Genomic DNA, 25,221 nt, shown 5'->3' with positions numbered 1-25,221 from the left:
GCTTGACGTTTGCTCAGTGCTCGTTGATCCATTTCAACATCTGCTCGAACGCAGTAGCCTGCGCAATCTTGATGTTGGGGTCTTCGTACTCTCCGACGACGGCGAAGCCTGTTGCTGTCATCAGCCGATTTGCTGCAGAACCGTTTGGATAGCACTGAACGTACCATGTGGCACCCCCGGATAAACCTGCACCTCGTGCTCGACATCATTGGCACTCATATACTCCTCCCCAGCAATCCTCACCTCGTCCGGGAACAATGGGTCGTTCTCCACAGAGACCACACTCAGCGGTGCCTTCAACCCAACAAAATCCCCCTTCGACACCAGCGTAGCATGCGCCAGCGCCCCGGCCTTGATGTGCGGCCCGACCGTGCTAGGCCTATTCGCCTCTTCATCACCCCCAGCACCCCGCCCCTGGGCGGCATGGCCCTGACCATGCGCCGGCCGCTCCGCAGCCAGAAGCAACACATACCTCGCCCCGAAGCAGTACCCAACCGCATACACGCCTCCGCCATGCGACACCGCATCCGCAAACTCATCCCGGCACGCATCCAACACCCGATGCAGAATAGGTAGCACTTTCTCCTCGGTATGCCGGGCCAGCCACATATCGATCAGGAAGCTCTTCGCCGCTTCGGCAGCCTTGATCTTGAAGGCGTCGAGGAGGGACGAGCCGGTCGACAGGGACTCGTCGACAGTCTCCCGGCTGTTGGGCGCCGGGTCGCCTGCGAACAGGTCCGGCATGACGACCACGTACCCCTCGCTTGCAAAGCGGTCGGCCTGGATCTGGTTGTTCACGCTGTGCAGGCCGGTGCCACCCGTTAGGAGGAGGAGGAGGCGCGACGGGGTGTGGGGGTAGTCTGCGGGCTTGGAGATGTAGACCTGGAGATGGGATGGGGGGAGTCAGATATGCTAGGAGGTGGAGCTTGGTGGAGGATGACTGACGTCGACATCGTTGAGTTTGCTGAGCTCGCCTGTCGATGACTGGCCGGCGGGCGTCGGTCTGTCGGAGGTGCAGTGCTCGCCCATCAGCGGTGGCTTTGGCGGGGCCGAAGAGTCGCTGGGGACTGGCGGGCTGTTGGTTTCTTGCGCATCACTCTCGGGAGCCTTGGTAGCTACGTCTGGTTCTGCCATGATGGGCTTACTTGAACAGAACGATACAGTGAATGAAGCGGATTGGGATGAATCTTGGAAGCGAACCGCGGACAACTGTGCCTTGCATGGGAGCTCCAACATAGTATGATACGAATATCCCGCTATCAAAGATAGGGTTAGGGTTATCCCTTTGACACAATAACTCCGTCTGATATTAATGATCGCAAGTTGCTGAACTCATGAGGCCACTGCCGCATCTGGCCGTGGAAGGTACCGTGATATGTACCATTGGGAGATGCATTGGTAATGGTTCCCCTGGTTACGGTAATGTTTTCGCTCTTTCTGTGGCAGTTCTTTTGAAGGTGACGCACGTGACACAAGAGCCGAACTGTAGGAGGTGGAAGGGCTGCAGTCAGCCTCTAGGATACCGCGCATTGTACCCCGGCTACCCCATTTTCGCGAGTTATGTACAGCAACGCGTCACGCGCCCACTTTACGCGTCGACGTGTAAGACGCGTTTGATGTCTTGCTGGTTCCAGCATATCAAGACCCATTCCACCTTCCACCTCTGCCACTGCACGCTTTCCACATGCAAACTTCCAATTCAACTGCTACTTCCAAAACAAACCTGAATAACCAATTCCTCAACGGCGCTTTCCAATCTTCACATACCTGCGCCACTACTAGCAATCTCAATCTAGTAGGAAAAGTAGCAAGCACGATGCCTAGTGCCATCGCCCGTTCGACGCGCGGAACGCGCAGCAAGCTGGCTTCGCCTTCCGACGACAAACAATCACCCAAGACAGTCGCCACCCTCACCCCGCGTTCCACCAACATCGAGGTCGTCCTCCCCTCGAGGAAAAGGAAGGTTCAGGATGACTCGGTGCCCACAGCCAAGAAGCTCCGGAGCGAGTCGGCAGTGCAGTCGACTACGCCTGTCACCCCTCTCGCACAGGCGCTGAGGAAGGTGAGCTTCGCCGACCCGGAGACGCCGCCGGCCAAGCCGAGGCCGAACCGGAAAGTGGCGCCGGTGCCGGCCCGTCTGGCGGCGACTCCATCCAGCTGTGCGACTCTGCCGGCCAGCCGGAAGCGCCGTTGCGAGTCGGACGAAACCAGCCAGACCGAGGCGCTGCTGGAGCGCCTGAACCTCGAGTCACCTTCCGCCTATAAGCGGAAGAAGACGACGGTCCACCGTCGCACACCGCCCGACGAATTCTTCGACCTGCCCCAGGAGCTCAACGACCTCCTGAACCTGCATGTCGCCTTCCTGCGGACTCTCGACATGCAGTATGCCCACAGCGGCAGAACCACGCCGGTCGACCTGGAGGCCCTCTACCCCAGCGTCACCCGCGCCTGGGGCAAGCGAATGGTGGGGCTTGTCGACATCCAGCGGTGCGTTGGCGTGCTCTCGTGGGACCCCGTCAAGAGCGAGACGGCCAAGGCGCCGTACTTCCTCTGCGACTATGGCCGCGACAAGATCTGCCTCGAGTTCCACCCGGACGCCGAGCCCGGCCCGCTGCGCCAGCACAAGCTGAACATGGACTTCGAGGCCAACCTGCGCACGCTCTGGCTCAACAGCAACGGGGAGCCGGCAAGCATCTTCATCGGCTCGCTCCCCAAGGCACCCATTAAACGGAGCGCATCCGCAACAGCCGCCACCAAATCCGCTCAGCGCAGCAGCCAAACCACACTGGATTCCTTCAAGAAGTCCATCGCGCAGAAGAAGAAGGAACAAGAACAAGAACAACAGAAACAAGAACAAGCCGCGCCCCTTACCCCACCACAAACCCCCAAGGGTGACCAGAAGAAGATGTCCCTGCTAGACCGCATCCGGCACAAGGAACAACAGGCCCTGTCGCAGGGCAGCTCGGCCCCGACGCCAGCCGAGCTCCAGCGCCGCGCCGCGCTGCAGCGCGCGTCCGACGTGGCCGCCGTGATCGGCATGTTGTGCAAGGCGACGACCAGCAGCCAGGCCGCGCGCGTGTCCTTCCCCATGGCCGCGCTGCTGGGCAAGCTCCGGGACTCGGTGCGCACGCCCATCTCGCAGGAGGACGGCGAGTGCTGCGTGCGGCTGCTGGCCGGCGAGGTGGCGCCCGAGTGGCTGAGGGTTCTGAGCGTCGGCGGGCGGGTCAATGTGTTGGTGATGGTGGCGGCGCAGCCGAGTAAGGCCGCCCTGGAGGAGCGGGTGGCTTCCTTGCTTGGGTAAGGGGCAGGGCAGGCCGGGAAGAGAGGTTGTTGATTGTTGTTAAGTCTGTGTGTGCTTGCATGGCGTGGCTTGGGTTGGTTTGGTTTGACGTGAAGGAGAAGCGTGGTGGGGGTGCTAACTGGATAATGAGACACGGAGGGATGACTGGTGTTGGGATGGCTCGGGATTGTATCTGGTGCTTGGGTGGTAAAGGTTCCATTTGGGTTGTTCTCTTTTCAGGTTCTCTGGTGGGAGTTCATGGCGTTGAGACGGGCATAGTCGGGCATGGTGGGCTGATCATCACTCTGCATAGATAGCACATGGGAAAACGCCCCTGAGAAGGGCTAGCATAGTTTAATCCGAAGACCTAAGGTCTATTCTGCCTAGCAGGGCGAGTCTATCCGCAAGTGACCCCTTGCTATGCAACGCCGCTATCGAGAAGCAGATCTGCCCCAGTCCTCGCTAAAATTCATCCCAAGAGCCATATGCGAGCACGTTTCTCGTGCTGCTTTGACCATCCATCCATCATACAGCGAGTGATGCTGGTATCTCATTCTGGTATCTGGGCTAGTAATCGCGTCTGAAGCACGAACCTCCCCAGCCCAGATAACCCAGCGTATCCAGCCCCCCAAAAAAGAATTGTGTGGTAACTAGAGAGAAGCGTTGAATTTGCCGCTTCCTTCCCGCTTTATTTCTTGTCCTTCTTCTCGAACTTGGGCTTTCCGATGTCGCTCCCGCGGAGCTTGACATTGAGCACCCGCTCCATGGCGGCCAGGACCTTCTGGTCAGGCGCTGCATCGCCGCGCTCAAACGAGGCGACCACCGTGGGTGTCGTGTTGCACTTGGTCGCCAGCTCCTTCTGCGTCAGGCCCTTGGTCCCGTTGGCCTGCATGTAGTCGTTGCGTGCCTTCTGAATCGCCTTGCCGACCTCGATGCCCACCGTCTTGGGCTTGACGATGTCGTCTGCCCGGTCCACCATCGTCAGGCGTTGGCCTTCCACGCCGGGCTTGGTGACCTGCGAAGGGAAAGTATGGTGGTCAGTTTTTGAGGGAAAAGGGGCTGGGCTTAAGAGGAGGGAGGATAAAGGAAAGAAAAAAAAACGTACTGGGTTGCCTGTGGTGAACTTCTTCTCCGTTGTGATGGTTGCGCCTGCTCTCCTCGCTGCGTTGAGGGCGGACTGGCCACGAACGACAGTCTCGCGCGGGGCGGCGCCGCCCCGGCGGACATTCTTGCCGATCTTGACGTCCGAAACGTCCCACGCAGACATTTTTATTGATTTCTGAAAGGATGGATGTGCTTGGCTGGTGATGGGAGTTGTCCAAGATAAGGCGGGCTGAGGCTCGGCTGTGCGCTTAAACGCTGAGCAATTGCCGGTGAGCGAGGGCTGGAAAGAGAGTGATGCCAAAAGGACGAAAAGCTTTTACTGCTTGCTTGGCTGGGTTTTCTTTTATATACGGCGGCAATGCTGAGACGGGGACGCCGATGACTGGGATATGCGCAGATGATGATGCGGTCACGGCGAGACGGTTTTGGCGGGGATTTATTAAGCCAGTTGGCTCCGCTGCGGAAGGCAATGGGCGGCCGTCGAATTGGTCAGTGACTCGAGCGGCGAGCGGCGGGAATCCCGGCTGAGCCACATTTGGGGCTGCGAAACCGGGAGGCTGGGCCGCGAATTCCGGGCCGCAACGTGGAGCCAGGCCTCGAAAGCTGACCCACCAGCAGCGGGACAAAATATGCATAGGAATTTGTGTGCGTTTCTTGGAGCACTTACATCCATCGGTCTGTTTCCTGAACATGATCAACAAAACCACCAATTCCGAACAGAATCTCACATCGATTACGGATATGGCAGTACGAGGCACCTAGCATTAGCCGCTTTTATCCTATCGACTATATGGTGTTGCCACCCACCTAACCCTCGAGTCTCATTTATGCTACACCATGGACGTTCTGCAGTTGGTCTATCCAGCGGCGGCTTTTACGGCCATTTGCTTCCCGGTCTCTGGGCCTGTGGATGCGGCCCTACTGGCCCTTTCCTTGGTCCTCCGGCAAAGGTACCTATTTGCCGGTATTCTCAATTTCATGCCGAGCCGAGAGGCCTTCATGGCCACTCTAGCCTTCTCCTCGATCCTTGCCTGGTCCATCTGCGCTCTTTCGTGGGTATTGCGGACAAGGCGGGAAGAAGTTGGGACCCAAAGATGGAATGGGCCAGGCAGAGTCCTCCTTTTCCCATGTCGAACGTTCCACTCGCGTTTGTTCCCGAAGCAGCACTCCTTTGATTATCCCTACCTTGCGGTTGGCGTGCCCGTGGGCTTTGACGGGAATGCCGGGGGAATGGTCACGGTCCGGACCAAAAGAACATCGGGCCTCTTTTCGTGGTCCTCCCTCCTGCCCGACGTGCCGAAAGCTTGGTTTACAGTCGATCCGGGCGACTACTTGGAGCGTGGCAAGGCCGAGCTGGGTCTCCGGGGCAAGCTTGACCGCTACCTTCGAAGCCAGGTGCGTGTCCCCGCAGCCCGGTCGGTGATATTGGCTATTAACTCGGCCAGGGCGTCGACCCAGCGACCTACCCGCATGCCTATTTCGTCACGGCTGCCCCCTTCCTTGGCTACAACTCCAACCCGACTTCCTTTTGGTACCTGTACGATGCCGGGAAGCGCCTCGCTGCCATGATCTTGGATGTTAACAATACCTTTGGCGAGCGACGGTTGTATTTCCTGACATCCAGCAGTGACCGACAAATCCAGTCCGACTGTTCTCTAGAATCACCGGGGGACGAAGGAGCCACGTTCGAGCAGTCGTGGCCGAAGGACTTCCATGTCTCGCCGTTCAGCTCTCGCAAAGGCTCGTATACTTTGTCAGCGTGTGACCCTCTGGGCCCGTTCATGCAAGGCACCGGCTCGGTCACCAACACCATCACCTTGACTTCATCCAAAGGGCACCCAAAGCTGGTAGCCACACTGCGGCCGGAAAGCGCCGCCTTGGATCCCTATGCCATGTCAACGTACCAGAAGTTCAGGTTCCTGGCCTCCTGGTGGTGGGTCGGGTTCGCGACATTTCCACTGATCCTCAAGGAAGCCTTTGGGCTCAACTTCCGCCGCAAACTGCACGTGTGGTACAGGCCGGAACCCCTGAAGGGTACCATCGCGCGGACGGCAGATCCGACCGAGCGGAAGCTAGAGCCCATCTTCAGGAGGTATCTCCAACACCTTGTCGAGCAGTCGCCCGCTGCTCTGGCTGTGAAGTATATCGCCAGCGGCACGTCGGGCGGCACGGAGCAGGTGATGATGAAGTCCCGGGCCGCTCGAAGGGGGGCCGGGGCCGGGCCCGAGGAGCTGGAGTTCAGGGTGCTCACTCCGCTCTTCTACAGGCGATTTGTGTACTATGCGCACGACTTTGAGGCATTCTTCTGCGAGCTCCACGACAGCTGCACGATCTGGGTGTCCCGCCCGGACCTATTGCCGATGTTCGCTCTGAGGATACCACCACCACCTCTCAAGACATCCGACTTTTCCGACTATGCGTACTTCAAGATGGTACAGCACCTCCGCGTCCGGCCAGAGCGGATCGTGCGACCGCTGACATCGGTCGCGAAGCCTCCAGCGCAGCCTCAACCCGTCGACATCCGGAATTTCCGCATATCGTCCATGGATGCCTATGTCTCGGCGCACGAGGATTCTGCGGCCCGCGAAACGTACAAGCGCTGCGTCTTGAAACTGTTCGTCGCGGACAGGTTTGCGTTCGGGTCCATGCTCTTGCTCGAGCTTCAGCGGCTTGTTGTGAAGGCGTGCCTTGCCTGGTTCATTTCGGCTGTCCTGACCACGGATCTCGGAGGGTTCCCTTGAGACAATGTCCCACCCTGCTGAGTCTCGATGCGGCCATCGTTTCGGGCCTCTGACTCCTGATGAGAGGCACAGACGCAGTTTCCGGCGCCTTTACATATCGGGTATAAGAGCATCTGGGGAATTCCAAATACTTTCCCCCAACCGGTTCAGTTGGGCCGGGTCCGGACAGCACTGGTGGGGCCTGTGACAAATACTGTGGTGAGGCTGCCCCGCCGAATCCGCGACCTGCAGCTTCGTGCAGCTCTTTCTGGATAATTTGCAGCACCTTACCACAGTATTTGCTGCTTCCAGTCTGGATTGGATCTTCCAACCCGAGAGCTACCGGACTCGGTGTGCCGCAGTCTCTTCCGCAGTAGGCAACTGCCCTGCACTGCGACGGCTCGCCCCGCCGTGACGCTGTCTTACCTAGCACTACCTACCTCAGTAGAGGCACTTGATGCTGGAAAGATAAGCTGAGACAGGGCACTTCGATACATCATTTACATGTAAGAAATATATATACTATAGGAACGATGATGTGGAAGTCATGATACCTACCTAAGTATCTACGTCATTCACCGGCGAACGGTGGTTGCTGCTGAGTCAGGTGCTGCGTCTTTCTTGACTCTAGCTCGCGGTCTAAGCACGTGGACATTATACAATACAATACAAACCACAGTACGACCCAAATTAAGAAACTTGAGACTAATAAGATGACGGCTGTTCATAACGGGAGAGCATCCACATTGTATGTACAGTACGAAACCCAATCTTCCGAGTGGCCCTTCCAGCCCCTCAGCTCCGAGCCACATCGGCCAGCGAGCTGACTGCGTACCGTAGAACAAGCTGGAATTTGCGGGCAGTGGATTTCGAGCTCCTACCGGGAATGTAAGGTAGTGCTCATGCATGAAAGTTACCGGTCGGAGTAGGTAATTGTTGATTACCTAGTGTACCTACCTACCTCGGGGCTAGCATACCTTCCCACTCTCGAGATAGATCACCGTGCGGAGACCTGTCGTCTGCATGTTGAGGTTTGTATATATAAAGCCTGGGACTCGTTCCACCCACCATCCAACTTGAATCCTCGCCGAACTAAGCCCGTCGCCTTAATCCCCAATTCTCTTCCACCATTTGAACCGGTCGACAACTGTCATCGCCACCTATCCTGACCCATAACTCCCAAGAATCACATCCAACATGCCCCTCACCGGCCACTGCCTCTGCAAGGCCGTCACCTACACGGCCGACGTCGACGCCCCGCTGCTCACGGGCTATGACCACTGCGACGACTGTCAGAGACAATCGGGCTCAACATACTGTGCGTTTCCCCTCCTTCCCTGAGTCGAAGCCATCATCAATCATGACCAGCCATCCACCCAACAACATGATGCTCCGTAACCCCGCTCCCCTCCCCTCCCCTCCATTCCCCGCACCCAAACGCTCTTCTTGAACCTTTGCAGCGCCCACCACAAAACCAACCTGGTGGTACCAGTATGGTCGACCTTTCATGGATGAACTGGACTGACAAGCTAACCCCCTCCGCTTGCTGTCAAATTAGCCCTCGTCTGCGTGGTGCCCAAGGACAAGCTCAGGACGAACGGCCCGGTCAAGAAGTGGAAGGGGGTCGCCGACTCGGGCAACGCCGTGTGGCGGTGGTTCTGCTCCGAGTGCGGGTCGCCCATCGCGCACGAGCCGGAGGCGGCGCCTGATATCATCGCGCTCAAGGGCGGGTCGCTGGATACGGAGATCAAGAAGGGGTTGAAGCCCGTACGTTCGGTCCTTTCCTTTTTTGCGTTTTATTCTCCCTTTTCTTCTTCTTTCTCTCCCTTCCCCTCTTCATCGTTCCATGGGGAGACAGACGGTCAGACCTTGAATGACACAAAAAAAACAACCGGATTGACGCAGGGGAAAACAGGATACCGAGATCTGGACTGTTAGCAAGCTGCCTTTCTGCCAGGAGCATCTGGCCAAGCCGTTTGAGCATATGCCGCAGTAAAAAAGCTCATGGTCCTTGGGCAGGAGGATGAGGCCCAAAGGGGAAGAATGGATGCTCGTTGTATGCACATGGCGAGAAGATGGCATGTGGAAACTGGGACAGTAGTATGCTCTCGAATGAAGTCGTATGAGGTTGGCTAGGTAAATATATATCTGCCCACAGCTCCCCACGTGGATTGCCATGCGGGTACCATTTCCGTGGCCATCAAGGTCCTCGAGACCATAACGCTTGTCTCTGCGCTGTGACACTGCTAGTACGATGCTCATAGTGGTCATTGGCCGGCTGCTGGCGAGTCAGCTCAATATATCCATTTCCTCACATACCCAGCCAGGGCCCGGGGATTTAGAATGTGGGACGGCCCGAGGGAGTGTCTCTCTCATTGTTTAACATGACCTTACTTGGGGATCGGAGGATATGGGGCGAGACGAGCCAAACAATGTCCGGCTTTCACGATCTAGTAGTTAGCACTCGACTCGCGCATACAGTAGATTGCTCAATGCACCGAGCGTTGGAACAAGCAGGCATCTAGATGGGCATGTCTGTTAGAGTCGCTAGTGACCACGGGGAAGATGTGCGATTGCGGCAGCGTGAGGCGTGGCCGTTCAGGTGCGGTTTCAAAAGGTCATCATGGGCGTATCTGAAACAGACAGCGTGCGTGGTAGACTGGGACTGATCAGCTACGGCGAGCACCTGGTGAGCTGGTGGCGCTCTTGCACATCCGCGGATGTCACATGCGTGGATGCGCTTTTGCACTTCGGAGCGTCCGTATCCATGAGAGCGGAGCTGACCTGACATACTTTTATGTATATCCGTACTTTGGCATTTCTCGTCAACCGAGGTGTAGCGGACCCGACGGTACGTGAAGGAGCGGGAACCAGAGAGGAATAGTCTCATTCCTGTCACTTTGGGTGGAACTCGTCAATTCCGGGATGGAAGAATGATAGGTAATTGCATCGCTGTCAGTCTCACAGTCTGACCGCGGTTGGCCGGGTTGGTCAGCATTCCGAGTGATGCGTCGGCACGGTGTGAGATTTCAGCAGGCGGATGGATGCCACACTGTCGCAAATGGAAACCAGCGAGGCCAGCGAGGCCCCAGCCCTCGCTCTTTCTCTCATCCCCTTTTGATCCATTGCCGAAAACAGCTTGGCACCGGGGCCTGTGCCGATGCACCTGCGTCCAGTCCCAAGTCTTGGAGGAGAGGCGCAGTGGATGACGATAAAAATGCGGTTGGTCGGAACACACAAGTTTATCGCCTCGAATCGCTGCCTGCCTCTCTGCCTTCTCAGCTTGCGATGACCTTAGATTGGTAAACTGGGCGGACGGAGGGTGAGTTGTGTGCAGAGATAGCTACTGTACGAAGTAGACGGTGCCCCTTGTTTGGCGACTACGGTAGCTCGGTTTCTTTGATCTTCTGAGCTCGCATTCCGTCAAGTGACGGGCAAGATCACTGGGACGAGCCCTCCACGACCGTGGGAAAGCCCGAAATCAGCGTGAGCGCAATTTACAGCGATGTCTCTAAATGGACCCCCCTACAACCCAGCTTAAATAAACCGTGCCTGTTTTTCGCCTTAGCGCCCTTGAAGGTTCCTTCCCAGCAACCTGGAAGCTTGGATTCGCCGCTTTAGGAGGCCCAACGAGTAGTTAGCCAGTCCTGGCCTGGTTCTCTGACAATTGCATATACTATGCTCCAGTCTTTGCGTCTGGTCTCGCATCGATTCTGTGCTTCTGACGCAGCCGGAAATGCATGCGCTTTGCTGCAAACGCTCGACTTCGCGGCTAAGCCGAAAGGAGGCCGGTTGATCTACGGATACTCACTGTGCCAGTATGCGAGTAGTGATGATGGTCATACGGTTGATTTTTTACGGAGGTACGGAGGTACAGACGTCCTTCTGGCACGCTTGCAGTTGCAGGGCTCGTCGGCGGGACGGCCTGCCATTGGCGAGCCAGCCCGGCTGAAAGAGTACAACTATACTTAGGGTTGGGGTTAAGCGCGATGGGCCCCAAATTTCGAAGATGAGACTCCCTTGTTGGAGACTCCGCGCAGTGTCCCCCTCGGTTCCTGCGAGCAAGTCAACTGCCAGCCCAACGTTCTTCTTTGGCAGTATGAAGGGCAAAACAGGACGCCCACCGCCGCGTCACCATGGCGAGGGCTCCAAACCCCGTCCATGATTCTCCTTCCCATCTTCCAATGCCACACCCCAACCGAATGGCCACCGCGCTTTGCATCATCCCAACATCACCACCGTCAGCGTAATAGGCCGTGTCCATTCCCACCAACGCGAAATAAAAGTGCGACGCCAAATCGTCACTACGGCAGACGCTCACCCTAATAAGCTGATTGCGCCCTGACCTTGCACGCCCAGCCAGCACAACACACAAATCTCCCGTCGCCCATCGCTCGTTCCATCAGCCTGGACAAAAGCACCAACAGCGTAAATCTACCAAAGCATCACCACCGTCACAACGCACATCTCTCTTGTCAGTAGTCGCTGCACTACCTCGTCGTCGTTCCCTAAATTCAGCAACCACCATCGCTACATTGCTTTATAGCGCTCGACGCTATTTGCCGGTAGACATGGCGCCCTCCAGCAAGAATGCTGCTGCGTCCAAGGACCGACGGAAGTCGAACAACAGCACGCCTATAACTAGCATCTCAAGTGCAGGCTCGACCAAGCCTTCACGCATCGTCAAGCTCAAGGTGTCGAGCGTGAAGTTGCGGGCTATTGTAGACCCGAATCATGTCAAAGACGAGACTTCGGCCAAGCCGTCGCCCGCTGCGGCGCCCAACTCTAATACGGAGAGCGCGTCGGAGTCAACTCTCAACTCGCCTCCGGCTGGCACACCTGCAGCCCAGTCTGCCATCATGGGACCGCCCGCCGAAGGTCCCAAGAAGAAAGGGGTCAAGAGAAGTGCCGGTGCTGCTGCGAATGGCAACGGCGAACCTAAACTGCGGGGGAGGCCCGGCCCGAAGAAGAAGCAGAGACTGTAAGTCCCCGACTTCCGTATACCCTACCTGTTACCGCCGGGCTGTTCCCGTCGCGGACTCACCCGTCGCATCCCTTACCACGAAGGAAGAGCCCCGTCCCATACAGCATACTAACAATGCAACAGCGATGATGGGACCATCGAAGGCGGGCGCGGCTCCGTTGCCCCCCACAAACTCGGTCCTAAGGCCAATCAGGGCGCCATCAACGCCGGCCTCCGGGCGCTCGACCGGTCGGGCAAACCCTGCCGGAAGTGGACCAGAGGCGGCTTCAAGCTGAAGAGCTTCACGGGCGTCGTCTGGGAAATTCCGAGATGGACGGCACCGCCAAAGCCTCAGCCAGAGTCATCGGCCGAAGGGTCCGGGCCTGCATCTGTTGACAGCAGCAACAAGGAGAACAAGGAGGACGCCAGCCAGCTCAAGAGTGAGGCGAGCAACAATGGCGGGGATATCGACATGCAGAGTGCCGCAAGTTTCGCTGCCGATAATTCGCCAGCACCTCTGGCCCTCACCGCTAACTGAGGCGACTACGCCTGGGTCTAATGCTTCTATCACTTCAGCTTTCTGTATTCGGGTTGTCAGGTTTTTGGGAAGTTCACTCGGGCGGTACAACAGGGGAGTTCGGGCGTTGTACAATGGGTCAACGGAAAAGGGAGTGAGCACATCGTTGGCTTCAACGGGGTACTGGGCGGGCAAACCCAGGGCGTTTGGGAGTAGAGAAGGTCTGCTGACGCCTACGGGCCCCCCAGCTATTGTACAATAGAGCAGGGTTAGTCTCTGCAAGCATCCGGCATGCGGATATTTCTCAGCAGTGAAGGCAGTAAGTCTGTTTTGTATACCTACCACATGTCTCTCACATGCCTCCCACAAATACCTGTCCCGGATGCTCTGGGTGCGCCGGGGAGCCAGGTTGTTTCTTCGGCCAGCACTCGAATCCGGTTCTTGAGTGCTCCTAGGGAAATCTTCATCTACACCCTCGTGCCAAAACATTCAATACGTTGGATTGCTTCGACTCCGCCGAAACGAAATGTACTGTACTAATACCTTCGCCCATGAGCCGTTTGAGGGCCACATCAACTTCCAATGTCTTCTTGACTCTCGAGAGGACCGAGTAACACTGCGCGACTTCCACGGCAAGATTTACCGTATTTGCGTACAGTTTCATGAGACGGTTCATTACTATAAAAGAAAAGTAGCAAACCAACCGGCACAGATTTCTGCTGGTGTCGGAAGTTCCCAGCCCCAACGCTCGAGTCTTTCACAGCAAACTCGCCAGGAACTGCTTCCAAGTTCCCTCCGGGTCCTGATGGAAGGAGACCGACGACAAGTCGATGCGCCCCACATATGCTCGCCCCGACTGATTTGATTGGCTAGATTTAAACAGCGCAGGTCGCCTCAGCGCACTGTTGAACGGCTTCTAGTTGGCTCCCCGGGACCAAAAGAAGCCGTACATAGGTACATCAGGTACCATCGACTACGTTAGCCGGATAGACCTGGGCGGTGGGACGCTGATCCAGCATCTTCTTGCGCTTTTCTCTCTCATTGTTTTCTTTCTTTCATCGTTTACTTCTCCTTAAATTCCTTAGCCTTGTTTTCTATACTTCTCTCTCTTGCTCCCTTTCTCTCTTTTTTTCCCTTCTGATTTGATCTTACTCCCTGGCTCCTTGGGCTGTCGGGTGGGCTTGCTGCTTGTACGGCCTTTTCTGGCCAGGGAAACTTGGGGTGCCCTTCCTTCCAATGCCACGCAGACTTGGTGGGGTCAATTTCGAGCTAGCGTCGCCTTTCAAGGTCCTCTGATCTGCTTGGCTCACAATTCCCCCCAATGACTCCACTGGATGCCAGAGACCCGCAGAGGAGCTGCCGACGTATCGTTTGAACTGGACCGGCCTCCGAACTCCCGTCATAACTGTAACTGAGTTGGAGAACGGACGTCAACACCATCTATTCGTATTGTTAGGATAACTTGAAACCGCAGCTATCTGACTGATTAGGTAGCTGACACATAACCTTTCCACATCTCGGATCTCAGTAGATCCTCCGGTTCTCGTTTCCGTCGCAGGAGTTGGGCGGGCTAGTTAATGCCGATTCGAGCACCTATGACATAGCGACGAGGTCGCAGCGAGACATCGACCTTGATACGGACTCAAGGTATCCGGCCCCAAGTTTGACTCAACTCAAAGTCCTCTAAGGCCACCAGAACAACCATACACCGCAGTCAACTCTGTGAAACCGCGTTAACTTGACAGAGTGCTGCGAGATCACACGACAACACAACCGCTCGCCCTAACCCTTCCCGCGTGCGCCACGACTCAACCTCGCCTCGCTGTGACGTGACCTCCTTCCTTTGCCGCCCCTCCCTCCGGGCAGCTCCCCACTTGTTCACCATGACGAACCCATATCAGCAGCAGCATGGACCTTCAAATTTCATCAGCGGAGACTCTATAACTTCCGGCGGATTGCCAGCCCTAAACGCGCGGCGGCCTTCATACGCATCCGTAGTCTCCGGCAGCATATCAGCGCTGAGTCGACCCGGCCGCTCCGGCTTTTCACATCTCCTCAACCCCTCGCCCGACTCCGAACAGCACGCGCATGCGCACGGCGGTAACCCGCACCCGACCGCACAAAACGTACGATTCGACCCAGACATGCCGTTTGCTCGGATCCGGGCCTCAGGTGAGGACAGTGCGGCGAGGTACCACCTGAACCAGGGCACCGATAACGGCGTATGGCCGATCCAGTTCGGAGCCAGGTTTCCCTACTTCTCCAGCGCCTTCGATCTCTACATGGGCAAGGACCCGCTCCTCCCCACCGGTTCTGCCGTTCCGGAAGACGGCCGCTTCTTCTCGAGCGCCTCGATGCCCAACGTCAGCAGCACCGGCTTCCTGGCCCCATCATACCTGAGGGGGACAGTCTACCTACAGAAATTGGAGGAAAAGCACAGGGCAAAGGTCCTTGCAGAGCGGGACGGTAGCGCCTCAAGCGGTACACAAACGGGGCCGGCCGCCGCGGCTTCTTCTTCGAGGCTAGCTAGCAACGGGAGCGCCTCGCACCTCCCCGCGATCGGCACGAAGGTTTCCGGCTCAACACACAGGGGCGTGGCGTACGAGATCGTCGAGAAACCCATGTACCCCGCCGAGGAGGACGATACCGTCAGCCCGCTGCCGTCGAGATGGAACAAAGACGACAAGGAGGCCGCGCTGGAGGTGCTGGGCGACGGGTACGAGGTCAGGCATACGGGGAGGGCGTCGAGCGAACACGAGGCGAGCGCCGTACGGGCGGATCACCACATGTCGCCCTCGTGCGGGGTGTACTACTTTGAGATTACGGTGCTGAACAAGAAGAAGGATAATATGAAGTAGGCAGCCTTACCGCCACGGGAGGGTTTCTGTCTTGTCGAGCACTGGGCTGACCGGGACTTGCTGTTGTTACAGGACACCACCAATCGCCATCGGCTTTGCGAGTAAGGAGGCTTCGATAAACCGGGCGCCTGGTTGGGAGCCAGAGTCGTGGGGCTACCACGGCGACGACGGGAACTCGTTCGCATCTCAGAACGTTGGGAAGCCCTACGCCGAACAGTTCGGAGCCGGTGATACCGTCGGCTGCCTGGTGAACTTCCGCCTGAACCATGCGCTGTTCACGAAGAACGGCAGGGAACTGCGTAAGTTGGCTCCACGAGACATTCACCCCGTTCACTCTGCCAGCTGTTGTGTTACACGGGTGCCGCCACCCCTTACTCTCTTGGGATTCTCCTGCTCCTGATATGCGTCTATTAGACTCATCATCAGTTCGCATGCTAACGGCACTGCAGCGATCGCTTTCAGAGACATCAACTTCAAGGAAGTCAAGGGAAAGCTGTATCCCATCGTCGGCCTGAAGAAGAAGGAGGACCACATCATGGCAAACTTTGGCCAGCGGCCCTTCGTGTTTGATATCGACGGGTATATGAAGGTACGTTCCTGCTTCACTTCACATCCCAGTTCCATCGTGTGGACACTTCTCTTTCCTCTTGTCTTGGGGAAGGGGCTATATGCGATGAGTGTTGCAGCTGCCGTTCCGTAAGCGGCCGGGACTCTGCGAGTGCAGGAACAGCCCGGTTGGCTGTCAGGACCTTGTCTTGCCTTGTTTAAGCATCGCCACTGCATTTATCTTCGCCCCGTATTCATCCTTACTTTTTATGTCACTGTCCATGTCGTGGATGCCTGTATCACTATGCGCTATCGCCCTTTTTGGCTCGATATGGATCTTCGCCTCTCAGACGTACGGGCCCCCCAGAGAGCGTCGCTAATCCGTTTGTACGAACGACAGAGACAACAATCGATGATCGAGCAAGAAATCCGGAGCACCGACACCTCGCGGCTGGTGCCTGGGCTCTCAGAGACGGACCTCATCCAGCAGCTCGTAAGCCGTGCCACCCGTAAGAACTGCATATCACCAGCTTCTAACAAAGATGACAGGTGCTCCAGTTCCTGCAACACGACGGCTACGTCGAGACGGCACGCGCGTTTGCAGAAGAGCTTCAAGAGGAGCAGACCGCCCTCCGGTTAGACCCCACCCAGCCCGTCCAGGGCATCAACATCAAAGACGACGAGGACGCGCACAACCGGCAGCGCATCCGCCGCGCCATCTTGGAGGGCGATATCGACCGCGCCATGAGAGACACGGAAACCTACTACCCCACCGTCCTCCGTGACAACGAGCAGGTCTACTTCCACCTGCGCTGCCGCAAGTTCATCGAGATGATCCGCAGCGAAGCGGAGCTGAATCTCCACCTCGAGGAGCGGCGAGGCGTGGCGGCGAGGAACCACCACTACCACCACCACCAACAACCGCACCGGGAGGCGGACGACAACGACCAGGAAATGCTCGAGGCCGAACCGCCCGAGTTCGAAGCCGACATCGCGGCGCCCCGCGACCACGATAATGATATGGACATGACCATGGCCGAGGAGACGGTCGACGCTCCGGGGGTGAGCAAGCTCTCGCAGGATGCCTTGGTGTACGGCATGGAGCTGCGAGCCGAGTTCAAGGACGATCCGCGCCGTGAGACGGCCAAGCAGCTGGACGAGATCTTCTCGCTGATTGCCTACCCGAATCCCCTGAAAGTCAAGGAGGTGGCGCACATGCTGGATGGCACGGGACGGGTGGCTGTGGCGGAGGAACTTAACAGCGCTATTCTGAGTGAGTCTTCATAATATCCCCCCAATCTCTCTCTCTCTCTCTCTCTCTCTCTCTCTCTCTCTCTCTCTTGCTCAAATCCTGTCCCCCCCCTTTTCTCGTCCCTCCCCTTCCCTTCCCTGAGATGAAAGTAAATATACATACATACGCTAACTTGTGGAAATGAAGCCTCGCTGGGCAAATCGTCCCGCGCCGCCCTGGAAAACGTCTATGCCCAGACGGTTGTGCTACTAGACACGCTGCGTAAAGACGGGGGCGACGGGGCGTTTGTGACGGTGCAGAACGTCGTGGATTGGATTCCGCCCTCGAGGTTGCGCTAGTTTTCCATCTGGGGGCGTGTCCGGCATGGGCCCCGTGGGGTGTTAGGTGTTAGGTGATCGGGGGCCCCATATACGCACCATAGGCATAGCCAAAGGCATGGAATGGCATGGCATGGCATGGGGATGACAGGGCAGGGAGGGCCCGGAGGGATACGCGCTCTCGTACTGGCATGGCATGCATTAGGTACTGGACTATATCATCTTATCATACTACAGCACAGCACAGCAAACAGGTCAGACACAAGGATGCGGCGTTGAGACATGGCAGGCAGGCCGGTCGGTGGATTCGATTCGAGTTCCATTCATTTCTCGGGGCTGGCTGTGGGGAGGGTTGGGTTGGGTTGGGCTGGTTTGGTCTGGTCTGGTCTGGTCTGGGTTGATAATCTTCTGGCTTTGACTTCTAGTTGCTTTTCTTCCTTCTTCTCTCGCTCTCTCTCTCTCTCTCTCTCTCTCGCCGCTTGGTTTGGTTTGGTTGGTTGCAGTGGGCGGGTGTGGTTTTTCTTTCAGGTTGGGATTTCTGCCGGGCAAGTACTACTAGTAGTATTGTCCCGAGCTTTTCTTTCTTGGGTGCACTGCACTGCATTACATTGCATTACACTACTACACTATACTACACTTTACTATACTGTGGTCTATGTAATGGCTCAGGTTGCTTTTGCTCTCAAGGTACGGTAAGGTAGGTACTGATTGCTTTGGCAAAGAAACTCTTCTCTCTAGTTAACCTGGACCTGGAACTGCCTTGCTTTGGGCTATTTTTCTGCCTGGATGCACTTCCTAAGGGTAAGGTAGTTTTCGCCATCGTACCAACAATCGCGGGGAGGCATCCAGTGTGATCGATTGTGTCTCCCGGTTCATCGTTATTTTCTCCCTTTCACTAGTTTATTTTGACTGTGGATGGGTTGTCATTGGTGGAGTTCGGCGTGCTGAATTGCTGCCTGCCTGCAACTGACTGAGTTGGAGGAGATGATGGTACCTAAGGCCCTGGATCCTCTTTTCTCTCTGCAACGTTATGGGTTAAGTGTAAGGTTGATTGTCAGGAGACGTGACAATGAGGTCCGGAGGTTAGAAGCTACCTAGCATCCAGTCGGTAGATCGTAACCCGAGGTGCGAGCGATAACACTGGAGGTACGGTGTCGTTTCTTTTGGGTATCTTCATGACCTGGTCTAGGGTTCTCCTTCTCCTTTCTTTTGACTACATGTGTGTATGGACCGCCACATGCCACCACACTTCCCCGAGTCCTCGACTGACAACCACCTTACCCACCTCTCATCTCAAGAGCTCTCAACCCCCTCCCTCCTCCCCTCCCACCCCGGCCACGCAGCCTGCAACACCCTCTCCCTATGCCTCGCCAGCTCTCCGTTCCCAGCCTTCCTCACCATCGCTCCCAGCGCCATCCTGCCCCCTTCCCCCTCCTCCGTAGACGAACCCTCCGGCATATATTCCATCATCAGATGGGTATAAGCAAACAGACTCGCATCAAACGTCCCGGGCTTCTCCGCCCCAAAGAACCAACCGGTCTCGCTCTCCGCCAACAAACTGGCCAGCGCACACAGCGCGTCCCACGCCTCGGCGTACACGCCTTCCTCGTCGATCGCGTCCGCACTACTACTACCACCAGCACCACCAACTGCCGTCCCGACCTTGGTCGTACCGGACGAGGACAGGATCTGCTCTGCGGCGGCGCGGCGCAGCTGGTAGAGCAATGCCGTCTGAACGGCGCGCGACGAGGAGCACGGCGCGATGTACAGCGCGCGAAGCAGGGCCGTGCGGGACCGGTCGAGGTAGAGCGCGTGCAGCCAGGCGTTGCGGAGGGAGAGGGTGATTAGCGAAGAGTAGGCTTCTGATTTTTTTGGTGATGGGGGTTTTGCTGTAGTAGTAGTAGTAGTAGGGGAGGGGCTGTTGGTGGTGGTGGTGGATTTCTGGGCGGCGTAGGAGAGGAGTTTGTCGGCGGGGATGGGGGGAGAGGAGGAGGTGGGTGATGATGATGTGCGCGGCGGGAGGAGGAACGGAAGGGACCCCGTCGGCGAGGCGTGGTTTGTGGATGGGAGGATGCGGAATTGGAGGTTGGTGAGTCGGAGGAGGGTCTAAGGGAGAGAGAGAGAAAATGAGTGTTAGTGAGGATGGGAGCCATGGGAAGGAAGGAAGACAGTGGGGTGATTGGCTCGTACCTGCCACTTGAGGCAGCCCGGGTTGAAGCTCGGCGCGCCTATCCGGGCATCCTCATCTGTAGAAAACACATAAAGGGTGGCAACGTCACTTGAAGTGAGCTGCTGTGACCGTTGGGGGAGGTCATTGGGCTCGTAAGTCCGCAGCGGGAAGCGGTCGAACAGTCGCTGGAGAGGTCGCGGGATCTGGATCTTGTGCCAGCTCGGTGCAGACGAAGGCGTCGAGGCCATGCTGTCTGAGGGAGAAACAGAAAAAAAGGGCCCCCGTCCTTGTGCTGTCGTTCTGTTTGCTGTTTCTGTTTCCTCGCACTGCATCGCCGTTCGGCGTCGGAACGCGCACATGCAAACCGCACCTCCGCATGACGCGCCGAGAATTGCACCTGCATAGACCGGGGTGGGGCCTGTTCCCGTCCGTGCATAAGGATAAAACGGCCGGAGATCTCGGATAGTGCCGTGGAGGCCGGCCCAGCAGCAGCATTCCTTCCTTCCCTTTCCTTTCCGGCCCAGTTTTGGACTCTGGGCCGGAACACTGAAGCGGGATTCCCTGCTTCTTCGAACTCGGAATTTCGCCTGGGTTTGCATCATCTTGCCGTCTTCGCTGCGCTGACATGGATAGGTAGGAAGGAGCCTTGGTGATGTACTTCCAGGTTACAAGGCGGCCCGGCCATCCAGACCCCTTCCACCGAGCAGAAGACCTTATGTGTAGGGATTCTCTTCGGCACGGTTACCTTCCACACCCTGGTGTGGTGGGCTCTGGATTCGCTCTACATTCCTACCGTCGAGGTGCACTCGCTCAGTGAGTCCCAGTCAGCTACGCGAAGTAACGTTGATTTCTCCGTCGACCTTGACCGAATAGCAACATCGGTTCCCCGGAACAGTCTCCGTCAGAACACTCTTCTCAATCCCAGTAGGTACACTAAGGTACCTAGTTAGGTAGGGAAGGAAGAGGACATTCCCAGAGTTCCGGACACGCCTCGAATTTCTCCGTTCTTCCTCGCCGTTCTACACGTGTAGATCTTGAACACGGTATTAAGATCTTGCCATCGACACGTGGGCTGATATCGAGTTATCCGCGGCTAAATGCTTCGGGAGGAATTCTCGCGACCTTCGGTCATCCGCTGAGCCTTGCCCTGGCACGCGTAGTGGGGAGCGTCGAGTTGACGGTCTCACTCGCCGAAGACGCTTGCAGTGCTTCCGAAATCCGAATTGTTGAAATCCAGGGTAGGAGGGCCGCCTTTATTTTAAGAGACTTTGGGCTGTCATCATTTTATTATCGAACTCCGGACGGCTACGCGGTACATATGTAGCAGGACAGGTTGTACGTCGCGGCGCTGACTGGGCTTACTCATCGGATTAGATAGCATATGGAAGAGACATTCAGGATGCCCGAGAATCATTCTGGGTGGTGGGATGGTAGGCTGGGACGAGTTGAAGCCCGGCTCTTCCACACCTTAACCTTACGCATGCATGTATGTACCGCCCTGCCGAGGCGGACGTTTTGAGGCTCCGCCGCCTGCTCTGGCCTGGCTGGCGACCACGGCACACTTGCGACTTTTGATCGAGGAGACAAAAGATCAAGGAAACAGTTATGCGCCGGAACCGTGGAAGGTCGAGCTCCGAAGAAACCCGTCGCCATGTATCCCCTGTTAGTTCTTGGCGGCGATCCTGCACCGTGCCCCTGGATACGGTTGTTTCCGGGCGCTGCAACTGTCAGCTCACTCGTCGAACACTCCGCCGACTGCGAGATGCGCCGAGTAGCGCCCTATCAGGCAGGCTATCGGTACAGTAGGCTAAAAAGCGGCCGAACAGATGCAAGTTACACTATGGAAAGGAAGGATGCCTCGGCTTTGATGCCGAAGTCTTCGAGGCTTACGGGACCCCAAAGATGGAGCACGTTCCGCTCGGAAATTCTCTCCCATCACGATAAAAATCCACAAGCTGTAACTATCGAGTGTGGTGGACTACCCAGCATTATGCACCCGCAATATCTGCCGGGTATGGCCCGCTCTCACATAAGAATGGTCTGCTTTCGCGTTTCATGGAACTAGGGCGCTGGGCATTGGGCAACAGGCACATTCTCATCAAGACATCAACAGCACCAATCTGTCGTGAGTGGGGGTCCAACTCGGGTCCATCAGGTTGCATCGTGGACCTTACCCCACCATCACCAGATGCCCCGCACACGGAGGCAGAGCCTGAGGGACTCGGCGGTACCTGGAGGGGCCAGACCCTTTGGCGTCGTCTCCGCCAAATCCACGGCGAAGCGGCTAATCGGTCCTTATTCCGGCCATTCGGCGGAAGTACCTTTTTGTCACTCCATTCTCGGCCAAACGGGACGAGGGGTTACACTAACACCTAATAAGTCTATGACGCCGTCTTCTAGCCTGCTCCATGGCGAGAGATAAAGAAATGGGCGGGCGCGAGCAAACTCTATCAACGGGAAGGACGCCCATGGTGCTCCGCCGCTTCATCTCGCTGACCCCCAAACTTCTCTTCGTTATTTGACGGTGTGATCCCACACACCACCTTCTCGATTCCTTCCCACACACACATACTACGACACTTACACATAGTACCTACCTGTCACACGCCTCGCTCCTGTCTCGCGGTCCTAAGGACATTTGGGAGAATAGACGGCACGGCCACAGGTTGAACTAGGCCGATCCGATATTGCTTTCCACTGCTCGGCCATTGTCTGGTCCATCCGTATCTGGACCTAGGTTGAAGCCATCGCTTCCTGCCGATCACCGTACGCAACCGCACTGTTAAAGTGACCGCGCACCAGTTTGAGCCTCTTGCAGGACGCATCACGCACGGCTTGCGGCTAGCAACCAGGAGGGGAGAGAAAGGGTTGTGCCGTCTGCAAGGCCAGAAAGTTTGCATCTCGCGTCTGCAATATCCCGCCCTCAGATCAAATTACTTGCTTTATTGGGTCACCACCACCACCTCCTCCTCCTCCTTCTCCTCCATTCAGCCGGCTCGCGTCTTCGTCTGCATCTGCGTCTGAGCCCGAGAGCCAGCCCAGCCCAGCCCAGCCGTTGGCTCGAGTCCAGAACTGTCCCAGTGGCCCGACCTTTCTATCACATAAAAACGGCTGCGCATAATCGGCTGCTGCACTCGGTTCCTGCCGGCATCTTTTTACTTTAAGGCAACCGCTTCGGTTCGTTCGCTAGGAACGGGGGAGTTGCGATCCAGTTCCATCTCTTTCCTTGGGGAGACATCGTAGCGAGACGGGTGTTACAACGCAGCCGGTTCGCCTGCTTTGCTTCGGTCAAAGAAAAGAAAAAACGAAGAGGACGTCGCGCGAATCTCTCAAAGAGCCCGGTCTCTCATCATAGACAGGCCAGAGAATTCCTTGCCTCTCCCTCCCTCGATTCAGCGTGACTCGGGTCGCTATAACCCCTTTGACCGCCCATTCAACTTTCCCCCGACAATCCAGTCGTTAACCCAGTCTCTCTCGACTTCGGCCTCGACTTCTCTCGTTCCGCGCAGTTCTCAGTGAGGAAAAAAAAAAGCGCAGTCACTTTGCAACAACAAAAAACAAAGATGGACCCCCGATCCACCTCCGCAATAAACACCACGCAGACCTCCGCCATGTCCTCGGCACACCCGTCGCCCACAACCAGCAACATTGTGCCGCCGGCGCCAAAACCGCTCAAGACGCCCTCGACGGCGGCCTATCTTAAAGACTTCACGCTGCTCGCCGAAGCGGCGAAGCGGGCCGAGATGGCCGTGCTGCTGCGAGACATGGAGAGTGTCGGGTTGTAAAAAACCCATCTAATCCATGGTGTGGTTTAATAAATGCTGGTCTTCTGTTCAAACGTGAGGGGAGCAGGTGGAAACGGCAGAAGCAGTTTGATAAATTTGTTCTCAGGTTCGGGGCAAGGGAAGGGAAAACGGCCACATGGCGCGTTAGTAGAGTCAGGATTTTTGCTACGGGAGGGGAGAGGTGGCTTGGTTGGATACCCTGATAAAGACGGGGGCTTGCTTTCTTTCTTTCTTTCGTGGGGCACAGCATCGGATGGTGTGTGCGGGTTCGGATCGTTCTACAGACGGTTGTCTTCTCATTTCGTTTTCCACCGGTATGTGGGATGGGCGTATATGGATACGGCGCGGGGACATTCATTGGGTTTGCTTGGGGACGGGGGATCTACGGCGTTGACATGCATGGTTGGGAATGGAACGCAATAACTACGCGGACTGGGCGCACCATGGGGATATAATGCATATAACTTTCATTATAGCTCTCCTCACGATCTTCTTCTACCTTGGGTATACATGGCTTCCTATATATTCATAATATATAGATGATTATATCCCGTATCCCGTTTCCCGGAACGAGTTACTACTAGTAGTCAAGCCGATTTAGATCTTGCTCATCAACGCCACACCACCATCCAGCGCCAGCGTGGCCCCGTTCACGAACGCGCCCGCGCGGCTCGCGAGGAAGAGGCACGCACCGCCCACGTCGCTGGGCATGCCGATGCGGCCCAGCGGATTGGCCGCCCGGATCTCGTCCCCGAAATTCTTGAGCGTCGCCGCCATCATCTTGCTCGGGAACGGCCCGCACGCCAGCGTGTTGCTCGTGATGCCCCTCGGCCCGAGCTCGACGGCCAGGTGCCGGCTTAGGTGGTGCAGGCCGGCCTTGCTGGCGCTGTACGCGAACGTCGGCAGCAGCGGCACACGCAGCGCGTCGATGCTGCCGATGTGGATCACCCGGCCTGGGTCGAGCACCGTCGTCGCCCCGGTCCCGGTCCCATTCGAGGAAGCGACGGCGGCTTTCTCCAAGAGAGGCGTCAGCGCCTGCGTGAGCGTGAACACGCGCTGCAGGTTCAGCGTCAGCAGCTTCTCCCACGCCTTGTCGGGGAAGCTGTCGTAGGCCTCGCCCCAGGTCGCGCCCGAGTTGTTGACCAGCACGTGCAGCCTGCTCTCGCGGGCCGTGAGCTCGTGCGCGACGCGCTGGCATTCCGACAGCTGGGAGAGGTCGGCCGGCAGCGGGATGGCCCTACCGCCGCCGGGCAGGCTGTTGTTGAGCTCGGCGCAGGCGGCATCGCAGGCCGCCGCGTCGCGCGACGAGATGTACACTTTGGCGCCGTTCCGCACGAACGCTTCCGAAATCATCCGCCCTACGCCCTTGGCGCCGCCTGTTACCAGGACTACTTTGTCCTGGAGGTGGGTGCAGTGTTAGTGAGACGGGTAGAGAAAAGGGGGGTTGTGTGTGAGAGAGAGTTGATAAGATAAGGAGGGGCGGAAATTGTATGTATTGTACCTTGACGCTGAAGAGGGATTCGATGTCCATGGTTGAGACTGGTATTATTGTTCAATACGAGCTTTTTTAAACTGCTCTGTAGATCTGAGTGTGTTACTCTTTAGATATGTTGCTTTCTGGTTATGTTGTTGAGCTCATCATCTCATTGCCGGCGGATGAGAGCTCACGGAAGCTGAGCCGAGGCATCTTGAGACCCGAGCTTAGGAGC

General features: G+C 56.9%; 10 protein-coding genes across 10 annotated transcripts; 6 read left to right on the top strand and 4 right to left on the bottom strand.

The window, feature by feature from the left end:
• Window positions 1-13: 13 nt before the first annotated feature.
• On the bottom strand, window positions 14-1,134 carry B0T15DRAFT_491647 (Alpha/Beta hydrolase protein; the record flags this gene model as incomplete). Its single annotated transcript, XM_062866802.1, has 3 exons — window positions 14-108; window positions 165-882; window positions 946-1,134. The coding sequence occupies 3 exons, from the start codon at window positions 1,132-1,134 to the stop codon at window positions 14-16; spliced, it is 1,002 nt and encodes a 333-aa protein (XP_062724894.1).
• A 682-nt stretch (window positions 1,135-1,816) lies between these two features.
• B0T15DRAFT_509502 (uncharacterized protein) lies at window positions 1,817-3,301 on the top strand (the record flags this gene model as incomplete). Its single annotated transcript, XM_062867792.1, has 1 exon — window positions 1,817-3,301. One exon carries the CDS (start codon window positions 1,817-1,819, stop codon window positions 3,299-3,301), a length of 1,485 nt encoding a protein of 494 aa, XP_062724893.1.
• A 368-nt stretch (window positions 3,302-3,669) lies between these two features.
• Window positions 3,670-4,805, bottom strand: B0T15DRAFT_526196 (multi protein bridging factor 1-domain-containing protein). Its single transcript, XM_062868889.1, has 2 exons — window positions 4,386-4,805; window positions 3,670-4,295 (listed from the first exon to the last, which is right to left on the bottom strand). The coding sequence occupies exons 1-2, from the start codon at window positions 4,545-4,547 to the stop codon at window positions 3,969-3,971; spliced, it is 489 nt and encodes a 162-aa protein (XP_062724892.1). The 5' UTR covers window positions 4,548-4,805; the 3' UTR covers window positions 3,670-3,968.
• Window positions 4,806-5,221: 416 nt separating this feature from the next.
• Window positions 5,222-7,125, top strand: B0T15DRAFT_509500 (uncharacterized protein; the record flags this gene model as incomplete). Its single annotated transcript, XM_062867791.1, has 2 exons — window positions 5,222-5,779; window positions 5,830-7,125. The coding sequence occupies 2 exons, from the start codon at window positions 5,222-5,224 to the stop codon at window positions 7,123-7,125; spliced, it is 1,854 nt and encodes a 617-aa protein (XP_062724891.1).
• Window positions 7,126-8,301: 1,176 nt separating this feature from the next.
• B0T15DRAFT_509499 (carbon-sulfur lyase-like protein) lies at window positions 8,302-9,100 on the top strand (the record flags this gene model as incomplete). The annotated part of the gene is made up of 3 exons (XM_062867790.1): window positions 8,302-8,422; window positions 8,663-8,871; window positions 9,020-9,100. 3 exons carry the CDS (start codon window positions 8,302-8,304, stop codon window positions 9,098-9,100), a joined length of 411 nt encoding a protein of 136 aa, XP_062724890.1.
• A 2,422-nt stretch (window positions 9,101-11,522) lies between these two features.
• B0T15DRAFT_130013 (INO80 complex, subunit Ies4) lies at window positions 11,523-12,740 on the top strand. The gene is made up of 2 exons (XM_062861741.1): window positions 11,523-12,085; window positions 12,212-12,740. Exons 1-2 carry the CDS (start codon window positions 11,676-11,678, stop codon window positions 12,603-12,605), a joined length of 804 nt encoding a protein of 267 aa, XP_062724889.1. The 5' UTR covers window positions 11,523-11,675; the 3' UTR covers window positions 12,606-12,740.
• Window positions 12,741-14,467: 1,727 nt separating this feature from the next.
• B0T15DRAFT_491641 (uncharacterized protein) lies at window positions 14,468-17,578 on the top strand (the record flags this gene model as incomplete). The annotated part of the gene is made up of 6 exons (XM_062866801.1): window positions 14,468-15,438; window positions 15,515-15,741; window positions 15,892-16,031; window positions 16,389-16,481; window positions 16,538-17,261; window positions 17,427-17,578. 6 exons carry the CDS (start codon window positions 14,468-14,470, stop codon window positions 17,576-17,578), a joined length of 2,307 nt encoding a protein of 768 aa, XP_062724888.1.
• Window positions 17,579-18,850: 1,272 nt separating this feature from the next.
• B0T15DRAFT_509496 (uncharacterized protein) lies at window positions 18,851-19,975 on the bottom strand (the record flags this gene model as incomplete). The annotated part of the gene is made up of 2 exons (XM_062867789.1): window positions 18,851-19,663; window positions 19,748-19,975. The coding sequence occupies 2 exons, from the start codon at window positions 19,973-19,975 to the stop codon at window positions 18,851-18,853; spliced, it is 1,041 nt and encodes a 346-aa protein (XP_062724887.1).
• A 3,315-nt stretch (window positions 19,976-23,290) lies between these two features.
• Window positions 23,291-24,059, top strand: B0T15DRAFT_500821 (uncharacterized protein; the record flags this gene model as incomplete). Its single annotated transcript, XM_062867382.1, has 2 exons — window positions 23,291-23,500; window positions 23,580-24,059. 2 exons carry the CDS (start codon window positions 23,291-23,293, stop codon window positions 23,601-23,603), a joined length of 234 nt encoding a protein of 77 aa, XP_062724886.1. The 3' UTR covers window positions 23,604-24,059.
• On the bottom strand, window positions 23,990-25,187 carry B0T15DRAFT_129856 (uncharacterized protein). The gene is made up of 2 exons (XM_062861740.1): window positions 25,014-25,187; window positions 23,990-24,910 (listed from the first exon to the last, which is right to left on the bottom strand). The coding sequence occupies exons 1-2, from the start codon at window positions 25,041-25,043 to the stop codon at window positions 24,110-24,112; spliced, it is 831 nt and encodes a 276-aa protein (XP_062724885.1). The 5' UTR covers window positions 25,044-25,187; the 3' UTR covers window positions 23,990-24,109.
• Between the last annotated feature and the right edge of the window lie 34 nt (window positions 25,188-25,221).

The sequence above is a fragment of the Chaetomium strumarium genome, assembly GCF_033439665.1.
Source record: "Chaetomium strumarium strain CBS 333.67 chromosome Unknown B0T15scaffold_2, whole genome shotgun sequence".
Taxonomy (NCBI): Eukaryota; Fungi; Ascomycota; class Sordariomycetes; order Sordariales; family Chaetomiaceae; genus Chaetomium; species Chaetomium strumarium.
Note: the sequence above shows the minus strand (reverse complement) of the source record. Positions and strands in the feature narration are given on the sequence as shown.

Bases quoted from the DNA above. Each gene is read 5' to 3' on its own strand.
- B0T15DRAFT_526196 (XM_062868889.1), bottom strand. From the start codon at position 4,547: ATGTCTGCGTGGGACGTTTCGGACGTCAAGATCGGCAAGAATGTCCGC. The intron at 4,296-4,385 runs GTACGTTTTTTT...TTCCCTTCGCAG, and splicing joins AGTTCACCACAGGCAACCCA to GTCACCAAGCCCGGCGTGGA.
- B0T15DRAFT_130013 (XM_062861741.1), top strand. From the start codon at position 11,676: ATGGCGCCCTCCAGCAAGAATGCTGCTGCGTCCAAGGACCGACGGAAG. The intron at 12,086-12,211 runs GTAAGTCCCCGA...ACAATGCAACAG, and splicing joins CCGAAGAAGAAGCAGAGACT to CGATGATGGGACCATCGAAG.
- B0T15DRAFT_129856 (XM_062861740.1), bottom strand. From the start codon at position 25,043: ATGGACATCGAATCCCTCTTCAGCGTCAAG. The intron at 24,911-25,013 runs GTACAATACATA...ACCCACCTCCAG, and splicing joins AATCCCTCTTCAGCGTCAAG to GACAAAGTAGTCCTGGTAAC.